The sequence below is a fragment of the Barbus barbus genome (genome assembly GCF_936440315.1).
Source record: "Barbus barbus genome assembly, chromosome: 21".
NCBI classification, from domain to species: domain Eukaryota; kingdom Metazoa; phylum Chordata; class Actinopteri; order Cypriniformes; family Cyprinidae; genus Barbus; species Barbus barbus.
This window is the reverse complement of record NC_136749.1, coordinates 16,355,946-16,368,485: the sequence shown is the minus strand read 5'-3', so window position 1 is coordinate 16,368,485 and position 12,540 is coordinate 16,355,946. Positions and strand designations below refer to the sequence as shown.

At 36.9% G+C, this 12,540-nt stretch overlaps 1 protein-coding gene across 1 annotated transcript in view; it reads right to left on the bottom strand.

Annotated features, from left to right (window-relative positions):
• LOC306887217 (protein Jumonji-like) overlaps positions 1-12,540 on the bottom strand; it is a 53,347-nt gene that overhangs the window by 35,315 nt on the left and 5,492 nt on the right. Inside the window, exons 2-3 of the mRNA XM_079444798.1 lie at positions 3,089-3,212; positions 81-225 (exon numbers count right to left, since the gene is read on the bottom strand). Of these exons, the coding sequence (XP_079300924.1) occupies positions 81-225; positions 3,089-3,212 (269 nt within the window). The remainder of the gene's footprint in view (positions 1-80; positions 226-3,088; positions 3,213-12,540) is intronic.

Genomic DNA, 12,540 nt, shown 5'->3' with positions numbered 1-12,540 from the left:
ACATTTTCTCCATGCAGTAATCTTGAATGACATACTATAATGCCACAATGCACTGTGCTGGAAATCTCACACAAACTCACCTCTTTCTGACAGGCCCCTCTGTTGAGTACTCATGACTGCAGTCTTCACTCTGAACTGCATGTTGTGTCCGGTCTGACTTACAGCTTCCAGTGAACAGCCCAGCTTTAGGTCCCGAACCATTCAAATGACCATTTGCAAAGGAGCCTGGGAAAGGAGGTGTGGTTCAAGTTTTAAGCAATAATAGCCATATACACATAAATACAGAAGAAAATGATTTGCTCAGTCCTATTTTTTTAACATTGCTAAGACATTGATATGTTAACATGTGAAAAATAAATCAAATCAGGGTAGCACCCACAGCACCTCTTCCAGGCCTCTGAAATGAAGAAAAGGTTTGAAACGGGATTTTTCCAAATCATTCAAACACAAGTGTACACTCAGACTAAGAGCACACTCAGAATGAACTGACAGGAAGTAGGGAAAATCACAATGCATCCAGTACATTTATCTGAGGTTTCAGTCATCTTAAAAGTCTATTAACTTACTAAAAATATAATATGTGCATGAGTTATGGTCTATCCTCTTAACCATCATACAAAATTGAGAATACAAATGGCTCTATCAGCATGTATCCCATAGTGAAAAATAAATATACTAAAATGTATTTTAAATACATTTATTTCATGCTAAGTATACTGCAATCCATTTACATATTTATGTACTTAATAAAAATACCCTGTAATTGTACTTTTGGTACAGTATACTAAACTGGTATACTTAAAGTCTGCTAAAATGGAACATCTAATTTTGTACTTAATGCACTTTAATTGTACAAAAGTAGTGATGAAGTCCAACTAAAGATATACTGAAATATATTTGTGCTAAAGTAGAACTATTGCAAGTATACTTAAATGTCTTACATTTTGCAGAGTATTATGACGTCCCTCTGCAAGTAAACATGGCACAGTGCATACGTGTTCTACGTCTCAGCAGCATCACACGCATACATTGTTTACATGCAGATCAAAGCACGCACATGCATTGTGATACTCTCCAAAATGGCACCAGAGTGATGCAGAGGAGATGAATTGTTAGTTATTTTTGTTTTCTTTGCACACAAAAAGTATACTTGTAGCTTCGTGAAATTACGGTTGAACCACTGATGAGCCATGGACTATTTTAACAATGTCCTTACTACATTTCTGTGCCTTGACCGTGGTAGTACCCTTGCTGTCTATGGAGGGTCAGAGAGCTCTCGGATTTCTTCAGAAATATCTCAATTTGTGTTCCAAAGATGAATGAAGGTCTTGCAGGTTTGGAACGACATCTGGGTGAGTAATTAATGACAGAATTTTGGGTAAACTATACCTTTAAGTAAATATTTATATTATATACATATTTTTTCATTATACATAAAAACCATTTATATTAAAATTGACATTTCAAAATACACAGTATACTGTGCAGAGAGAGAGAGCGAGAGAGAAATTAATTGTTTTATTTAATTTTTTATTTTTTTTAAGTATGTACATGGTTGATGATGTTCCAGGGCATTGGAAAGAAATTCTGTCGAGTGAAGTGAAGTTCAGCAGAAAGCTGTGAATCTGAATGCAGCTACTAACTGCACAGTACAATTGTTAGAATTCCGCCTGATGCCTTTTAATTACAGAGAATGTGACAGAATATGCAATGATAGCAATGCAGGGCTTTTGATTACAAAGCAATTCCAAAGGAATCCTTAAGTGTTAGTTACTGAATGCACATAAAGCGGAGAGCTCGTGAGGTGTTCTGTTCATGCCCTTGACATTCTCTGAGATGATGCACTGCACCATACACAGGCAGGCAGGTCACTGAGTTCACCCCATTAGAGTGCAGTGATTTGAGAGCAGTGAGAGTGCTTCACAGCCCCAGCACATGAAACCCATACAGAGAGGGCATTATTCAGGGCATAATTTACTTTGCTCACACATTTTCAATGCAATCATGGCAGAACAATAATACTCCTAATGGACCACTGAGATGCTGAGGAAATAAAGAAAAGTCCTACAGCACCAAGTGCCTCCATGTGTGTCACAGCTGGCTCATGATCTCAGCGTCTGAGCTATAATAATTCACCAAATACCAATGCACCGTCAAAATACCACATCAGACTGCACATTTCAGAGAATTTTAGTAGACAGAAGGATGAATACATCAAGTAAATTATGTAATATGTTCAATTGTGTCTGTGAATTGATCAAAAACAATGATTCACTGTTATTTCAAAAGAACAAACTTACAATTATGTAACACAATAGGCCTTTTTTGACAGATTCAGTATGCAGATTATTAATCTATTAATATTAAAATGCACTGTAAAAACATTTCAACATAAAACTGGCTTTGGCAATGCAAAAACAGCATAGACCCTAGTCAAAAAATTTTATATTTAAAGTACATTTATTTCATACTAAGTATAGTTCAAATATATTAACATATTTACTGGCATATTTCTTGTGACTTATAAAAATGATAATTAAACTATTTGGAGTACTACTTGTGCATAATGCACATTTCTTAATATTAAAATGTGTTTTAATGTCAATATTGATGAGGATTGTATGATCTTTGATTCATATTAATCTTTAAATACAAAATTTTTAAAGTACACCTGAAGTATTCTTGCAAAAGTTCCACTTTAGCACAATCAGATATACATCAGTATATCTGTAGATGGACTTCAGCACTACATCTACACAATTAAAGTGCATTAGTATAAAATTAGTTTTAGCAGACTTTTAAGAATACCTGTTTAGTATACTACAAGTACAACTGCAGCATATTTAATATTCATGAGCGCAGTCTCAGTGCCATATAGCGATGTCTTAAAACTCATTCTAACACCGCTGTTAAGTTATGATATTGTCAGCATATCATTCTTTAAAAGGGGTTCAGAATGGCAGCTGAATGCAGCAGCATCAGACGAGGGTCACAGGAGTGAGATCTTTGCTGCAGCTGTTCTAAAGGTCAGTAGCCATCTGCAGTCAAGATCGCTGAAAGCACTGCTCTAGAACAGATGTATACTCACCATTAACTATTCCAGTGCCATTCTCCACTTTGCCCTTCTGAGCCGTCTTAAACTCTTTAAGTGAGAGGTAGAGCACCCGGCGGACCACTCTCTCCTCCGACCATGGGATCCCATCATTATCATCCTGAAGAAGGAAAAAAAGCTTATTTTAGAGCTCTAAAAATGAAACAGATGTGACCTAAAGTCATCTCACAAGAAAAATGTGCTCTCTAAATAAACCGTTTTGGGTCAGTTAGTCAAACAATAGTCAAATAAATGAAATGACAAACACTGAGAGTGGACAAGAAAAAAACTAAACTCTTGTATTGTGAAACCACAGCTATACAGACCGAAGACTGTGCTATAAATAGTGTAGTTGGCTGCGGTTTCTCCATTCCAGCACGTGTCAGAAAGCCTTTTATTACTGAATGCTCCAAAAGCAATCACAACAAATGCTCTCAGTGTTAGTATAACATTTGTTCCCCACAGATTACCTAATGTGCTGTAGTAAGACATCTTTCAAACTAGGTAGTTGAATGACCTCACTGTTTTTCACTTTTCTCTTAAAGCCTCAAAACAAGTCTTTCATTCAGTAACGTGATCTCTTATAAACTGTTAAATCTCTTTAGCATAACAGTTAGTTGATTTAGCCTGTCACAATAAATCACCAGAAATGGGGTAACAACCAAGCTTGGCCTCAATCATGTCCTCTAGTGTTGCACTGTCACTAAATTCCCCACCAACAGGCTAGTTAAACATGGGAAACAATACACTTTCAGGAAAAAAGTACAAAGCTGTCACTCAGGTAAAGTACACTGCTGTGCCTTACTTACCTCTAAATGGTACATATTAGTAGGCTACATCAAGTGTCCATATTAGTTACTTTTAGCTTTTGTACCTTAGGGTATCCAGTGACAGCTTTGTACCTTTTTCTGCGAGTGTACAATGGTTCAAGAGGTTGCACAGGACCCCCTTCTTGAAATATAATGTCTTATATTTTAAAAGAAAAAAGAAAGAAGGGGAGGTCTATACACTGGTGGACCCAATTAACCAGTAAATTAGAAATTTGTCAACCAGTAGAGATTTTGGACTATTCTCTCTATCATGGTTACACGCTCAAGTGGCTTTGCTGTGCTACGTCGTGGTCACAAAAACTTATCGTTTGCACACATTTTTAGGCACTGCAGTTTAAAAAACAAGTGATTTTGAGCCGTTGAAACCGGTCAGTAGCGAAAGAGAACTCATTTTACTATATGCGCCTGTTGTCAAGATACTGTTTCTGAGCACTGTCAGAGAGGTGCGTGCACATCATGAAGACTGCTCATAGAGTGCAGTCATTTGCTGCTTGCTTTTTGGCCTTGAATGGTTAAATACACACACTTGTATGTGTCAAAAATGCCCATCTTTGCAAGTATCCTCGTAAGCACAGTAATTTAGGTCTTAAATGAAAGCAAACAACTAAAAAGCACATATATTGGATCTGTGCAGGTCTTAAAGTGACAGCAGTCTATTCCAGCTGTTTGTCATTCATATTAATGAAACAACAAAAGAGAACATCTCTTACTGCTCTTCAATTTTGTAAATTTAATAATATATAAAATAATAATAACATATATTTAATTTACACAGTGAAGAATATGCAGTGCTTTATACATTTGATTACTTTATACAAAGTAGCATTTCTAATTTATTTGTTCTACCATAGTTTAGTTTCATAGTCCTATTGCTTGTAATGTTTCTTAATTAAATACTTGTGTTCAGTGACCTTTTTTATTCTGGCTAAAATTAGTTTTTTTGAGATATTTTATTCTCTAGTGACAAGGATTATGAAATTTCTATGGTATCAGAAGGTTTGATATCATAAAGACCTTATTTAAAGCAAAAATAACCATATTGTGATTTATATTGTTACCATAAAATAAAATTAATCATATCATGATATAAGATTTTGGTCACATCACCCACCCCTAATAGATAGATAGATAGATAGATAGATAGATAGATAGATAGATAGATAGATAGATAGATAGATAGATAGATAGATAGATAGATAGATAGATAGATAGATAGATAGATAGAGTCAGCCCTCTGGAAGCAGTTCTATAGCAAGAGAGGCCAGAGGCCAAACGCAGAGGAATGTCATGATTGTCACTGCATTTGGCACTTTCATGAAGCCAGATTTTATATTTTACATATGTGATTTATTGTTGTCACTACAAATATACCTTATTTTTGCAAACTGATCCTGAGAGTAAGAATCACAATCATGCTGCCCTTCCCCCAGTGACAGCAATGTGAAATACTTGAGATGATTAGGACGATGTGAAGTGCTTGACCCCAGTTTAGGGCCTCCCCATGGCACACGAAGAAAGTGGCACTCTCTGGGGAACTTCTAGTCGCCATGGAGACACTCTTCCACAGGTCTATTGTGGCAGTCATGTGAAAGTCCCTGTCAGGGTGAACTCAAAACAATATGACATTTCATGAGCGAGAGCCAAGCTGTATTATTTATGAGATTATGCAAGTAGGGTCCCACAAAAAGAGCCACCAGAAAGTGTAAGCCACTATCAATGCAAGACAGAAATGCCTCTCTTATAATATGTACCTCGAAAATCCCATCTAAACTAATGGTTTAAACACTACACAAACAATATACTACTAAGAAGCAAATAATAATAATAATAATGTTTTTAATCTAAAACATTAGACAGGCAGTTATGGAGGAACTGATTATATTACTGGACAATTGATTATATATACAGTTAGGTCCATATATATTCGGACACAGTCACAATTTTTATTATTTTAGCTGTTGACCAAAATTTAAGTTACAGTTATATAATTACAGTGCACACTCTGAGCTTTAATTTGAGGGTATTCTCATCACAATTGGAGGAAAGGTTAAGGAATTACAGATCTTTAATATGCACCTACCCCCTTTTGCAAGGGACCATAAGTAACTGGACAGTTGACTCAAAAATCATTTCATGGTCAGATGTGGGCTATACCTTCGATATTTCAATATAAACTAAGCAGGTAAAAGGTCTGGAGTTGATTCTAAGTGTACCATTTGCATTTGGAAGCTGTTGCTGTGAACACACATCATGCAGTCAAAGGAGCTCTCTAAGCAAGTGAAACAGACCATTTTTAGGCTTCAAAAACAAATCAAATCTATCAGAGAGATAGCAAGAACATTAAGAGTGGCCAAATCAAGATTCTGGTTTGGTACATTCTGAGGAAAAAAAGAATGCACTAGTGAGCTCAGCAACATAAGAAGGCCTGGATGTCCACAGAGGTCAACAGTGGTGGATGATCAGAGGATCCTCTCCATGGTAAAGAAAAACCCTTTCACCACATCCAGCCAAGAGAAGAACACTCTCCAGGAGGTAGGTCTACAATCCAATAAAGTCTACAATCAAGAGAAAATTTAATGAGAGCAAATACAGAGGGTTCACCACAAGGTGCAAACAAGGCCAGATTAGACTTTGCCAAAAAATTATTAAAAAAAAGCCAGACCACTTCTGGAAATGTATTCTTTGGACGGCTGAAATTAAGATCAATCTGTACCAGAATGACAGGAAGAAAAAAGTATGGAGATGGCTTGGAACAGCTCATGATCCAAAGCACACAACATCATCTGTGAAACATGGTGTGAAACATGTGTGACGGCATGAGCATGCATGGCTTCCAGTGGCACTGGGTTACTGCTGTTTAATGATGAAGTGACAGAGGACAGAAGCAGCCGGAAGAATTCTGAAGTGTATAGAGATGTACTCTCTGTCCAGATTCAGCCAAATGCAGCAAAGTTGATTTGGCGGCGCTTCATAATACAAATCGACTATGACCAAAAACTAACAGCAAAAGCAACCCAGGTGTTTTTGAAGGTAAAAAAGAGGATTATTCTGCAGTAGTCAAGTCAATCTCCTGATATCAACTCGACTGAGCATGCATTTCTCTTGCTGAAGACAAAACTAAAGGCAGAAAGACCCACAAACAAACAACAGCTGAAGTTTGCTGCAGTAAAGGCCTGGCAAAGCATCACAAAGGAGGAAACCCAGTCTCTGGTGATGTCCATGATTTCCAGACTTAAGGCAGTCATTGCCTGCAAAGGATTCTCAACAGAGTATTAAAAATTTAAATTTTATTTATGATTATATTTATTTGTCCAAATATATTTGGGCCCCTGAAAATGAAGGGACAGTGCATAAAATGGTTGTAATTCCTAAGCTTTTTATGTTATATTTTTGTTCAACCCCTTGAATTAAGGCATAAAGTCACTTCAGTTTCATCTTGATTGTTTCATTTTAATTATATTCTGGTGTTATACAGACATACACTATTTACGACACATTATATTAAAGGTAAATTTGACAGTTATTATGTTTATGTGAAGATTAAGTAGGCTACACCTAATTTAAAATACATTTAAATGATTTAAATGTAATAAAAAAAAGTAATATTCTGTAACAGTATAGGCCTATTAAATGATACAAATGATGCCACAAATTTTACTGTAACGTTAAATGGTTACAATTATTAATTTTATCCCCAGAAATTGATCTTGAAAAATATATTCCTCAGAGGCATCAGTATCAATATTGATATTGGTGATATTTGCCTTCTTTCATGTTATTTCATGAAAAAATTCCATTTAACAAATATTTAAAGTATACAGTTTTTATGTTGATTCAATGCGAACATATAGTTATGATTAAAATAGTAATTAATTAGTTAAATGTTTTAATCAATTGACAACACTAATATATACAACCAGATTACTGTTTTTAAGTCTCTTATATTCAAAAATACAGTAAGAACAGTAGTATTGTAAAATATTATTACAATTTTAGTATATTAAGAATGGCATTTATTTGAAACAGAAATCTTTAGCAACAACGTAAAAGCCTTTACTGTCACTTTTGATCAGTTCAGTGCATCCTTGGTGAATAATCCTGTATTTATTTATTTCACAAAAAACTTTGGAACGATAGCATATAAAATACACAATATATTCAAAAATATAAATATTGTAAATGTCATCACTCTGATAATGCTTTAAACTGTGGTTTTCTCCTTCAATCACAAGACTGATAAAGGGGTCTATATCCCAAGAGATGTAAAGCACAAAGCCTGTGCACTACTGGAGGACAGAAGCACTCTGGATTTATGGCCAAATTCACTGATTATATGCCAGCACAAGGTCCGCTGCCAATTCCAAATGCAATTTGCTTGCTTGATGCTTGAAAATTGACAGTTAAGTGAATGGTTCTAGGATATCCTGGTCTATTATTTGATCAAGAGGGCCTGACACACCTCATAAAAGAAAAGAAACAATGTACCTCCTCTATTATGACGAAACATGCCCGTTTATCCCAATAAAATACGCCATGCACTAATGTACAGTAGAACTTTCCATGTAAGGCAAGATCTCATATCAATACAGTAATCACAGACAGCACATGAGCCCAGTATCTCCTAAATCAATTAAACACTCATGTTGCTCATTTAACTGTCATAATCAGTTCCTCTGTGATAACGGCCTCATGTGCATCTTCCTTTTAACCACATCAGTTTGCTATTTGCGCATGTAGCTCCGAGCAGCTCTTACAATTACACCAGCATCTCTCACCACGCTGCCAGCAACCCTGTCAATTATTGATAAAGGTGTATTGTGTCTGAAGTCACGAGGATAAGTCTGTCACCATAAGCACAATGCAGATCTTTCATGCTAGCGGCACATATCAGTTGAATTACAGGACTTTTTACATGTTTACATTGGGAGTCTATAATCCAAAGATCGTGTAAGGCATCAGAAGAGCAACAAAGAGTAAAAAGCAAACAACAGAGGCCAAAGTCAGAGCAATAATGGCAGAATAATAGGCTGCAGACTGAAGCTTGTTTAATTTAGTGTGTGGGTTTGATTTGCATGCAGATAACTTGTCAACTGGCTTTTATTAAACATGATGGCTTTAATGAGTAAATTGCTCCCTTATGGATTTCCACAGCTTGAATCCAAAAGCAACTTGTGTTATTATCAGGAAAATGATTGGGAAAGCTTTAATCTTTACCTGAAGTTTTGCGCAGACACTGATTGAAACAGAGCTCACCAATGTTAGTTGGGTCTGCGAGAGCTGCTTTGCGCAGATCAAATTTAAACAGGGCAGCAGGAGCAGACGGGCTGTGGGCCAGCCTGCCAACATATCAAATCTGACCTTGCTACCCATCTGTCTCAGACCAGTCACTGGCCACTACATACACACAGCTGACTTACTACTAATGTTAACAAAAGCAACCTGGCATGAAAGAAAAAAATGAATCTATTATTTATCCAGGGCCAACAACCTGATATTAAAAGCAGCCTATCAGCATGGTACAAGCAGGCAATCGATTGTAAATGATGACTGGCATAAGCTTCACAAATAAGCCATTCGGACTGGAAATGAATTTACAGGGACTGTAAATAGGGATGCATGACATATCTGCCCTATACTGGTTATCTGAGAATATCTATGTTTTTTTTAATTTATAAGATATTGGATATCATCAATACTGTATATTTAATTGTTTCTGCATATTTTAAATTGTACATTTTTCAGCCATCTAGCACTAACTTGAATATATAATAATAAATTATTGCAATGGTTTAACTCTTTAAAAGCCCTTTCAGTTAAAAAGTGCATGTTGGAGTGGGTTGCTATGTGTATGCGGTTGTGCATAAAAATGTGTTAAGTTCATATTATTCATCTCCATATTTATTAATAATCATATTTTCAATGATCTATTATATCGTTTTTCATTCTGTACATTATACTGTTGTGAGGCCTAAATGTACAGCACACTAAACCATTTATTTAGTTTTTAAGTACTGAATTTTCTTCTTGTATTTTTTTAACTACATCAGAAAGATTTTTTTCTCATATATTGCTAGTAAGTTTCAGAAATAATTACAAAGAAACTGAGTTAACCATGAAATTTTGAAGTAGAATGACCGAAAGAGTACTTTCTAGTGAAACATTCTCCAATAATCTTTATTTATGTCTATTACGAATCCGGTTCGTGGCCTTCCGTCCGACTGCCACAAGAGGTCGCCTCTCCATCATATTGACTCTCACACCACACAGACTGTTACATGTCACTCCGGACTACAGTTCCCATCATCCATTGCACTGATTACACACACACAGCTGAATGCACTGATTACACATACACAGCTGAATCCAATCAGACACGCTTTATAAGCCTTGGGCTGTATCCGAAATCGCCCCCTATACCCTCATTCACTATTCCCTACATTAGTCCACTCATACAGTTCACTTGAAGGAGTGAATGAAAACGAGTGAGTGAATTCAGACACTGAGTGCACCGGAAGGACTGCCGCTTTTGCATAGTTTGCTTGGTGTTTAATAATCATTTGAAACGGGAATCTCCAGTAGTAAGATTGAAGGATTTATTGAACTCTGTCACGGAAATTATTTATAAACCCTAATAGTCAATTTAAAATTAATTTTGTACCTGTGTTGTATTACGCTGTATTACACTGTGGACGAGCACTTATAAAATGAATGAATGGATGATTCAGCTGTGGGCGCCATCTTCTGGTGAGACGCGGGAATTGACTCGGCGTGCGACTCTCACAGTGCATTCTGGGTCATCTCTAGCCATTGAGTGTACATCGGTTGTACACTCGTTTTCGCGGTGCATTGTGGGATTGAATGAGTGCACTCGAGAACGTCCACTATGGTTTCGAACACCACTTAAAATGGCCATCCCTATTTGATTATTGGGTATTTTGCACTATTTGAGGGTATAGGGGGCGATTACGGATACAGCCTTGGACTTCCTCTTTCAGATTGTCGAGTATTGTTTAGCGCAGAGGTCTTCAACCCTGCTCCTAGGGACCCACACTCCTGGAAAGTTTATTTCCAACCGGCTTCAGCACACCTGCCTGCAATTTTCAAGCAGGAGCTTGATTGGCCGCTTCAGGTGTGTTTGATTAGGGTTGTAGCTAAACTCTTCAGCATAGCGGGTCCCCAGGAACAGGGTTGAAGACCTCTGGTTTAGCGTATATCACTCTTCTAGCGATAGCTACATTACGGAGCCATTCCAAGTTTCCGGTTCTAGTTTAAGTCTAGTCATTTCGTGTTCCCTTGTTGTCTGGTTCCTGATCTTCTGCCTGTGTATCTTGGATTAATCCTTTGCCTGTTGTTTCGGACTGTGTTTGCACCTCACCTGGACTATGTGTTATTTGGATTATCCCTCATGCCAAGGCCTCTGGATATTGTTCGCTGATCGTAGACCCACTCTAGCCCTAGAAATATTCTTTGAATTGCCTGTGTTATCCCTTGCCTGTTTGTTGACCACGCCTTTGTAAATAAAGCCTTGCACATGGATCCACACGTCTCGTTCTCCCCGTAACAATTTACAACTTTGAAAAGTAATTTTTACAGTGTAGTATAGATTAATAATATCAGCCATTTCTCAGGTATGGTACCGATAAAGGTTTGAAGCCAAACATGTTTTGCACTTGCCACTTTCTTTGCCCTTTTATGATTTTTTTGTGGCCCCGATGGAATAAATCTACATAAGTTTTTTTTTTTTTTTTGAGTGTGGATCCTTTTTTCCTCTCAGTTATTGGACACAACATGAAAATTATTCTCAACTTATCTTTATCAGACAGAATTTCAATATGGGTGCAGAAGAAAGAGGACCTCAACAAACTGCAAAGACATTTCAGGAAAATCTATAAAATAACCCACACAGTGACAAATGCAAAAAAATAAAAATTTCCTCAGAAAAAATTTGTTAAAGCATATAGAGTCCTGATGAAAAATTATGAACAACACATTATAAATGATCCCCAACAAAAGAGCTGCTGATCTTCATGTTTGCATTGCAAATAAATGTTTTGGTATTCCTAGGGTCAGTGCTGTGGCACACAATCCTCACTGACTATATAAACACAGATGACTCGGTGCTCAGGGGAGTTCCCACAAGCCAGTTTGTAGCGCTGCATCCTATAGGTTTGCTTATCAAGCACACTTTGTTTCCAATGACAGCACTCTCTACACATTCACCTAGCTGTGAAGACAGATTGCTGCAGACGGAGCCAAGAAAGCACAGACCCACCCAATGACAATCCCTTCTCCTGCCATGACAAAAGGAGAATGCCAGTGGCAAACCTGGCCACTTTACCATATGCACCTTCCACCCTCTATTTCCACACACATGAGCAGCGTTAAACAATATGCTTGTACTTGGACAAATTAAAACAAATTTAAAGCTAAGTGATCTACAATGCATGAAGTAGTATGGCGTCTCAAGAGACAACAGATGCTGGTCGTGGAGTCACCTTGCACTGATTTTCACCCATGTTTCTTTCCTTTGAGAACATAATGCTATTACTTTTAAGATAAAAATGCTTTGCAGCTGCAAACAAACAGAATCCCTTTAGCTTTAAGGGTATTGGTATTTGA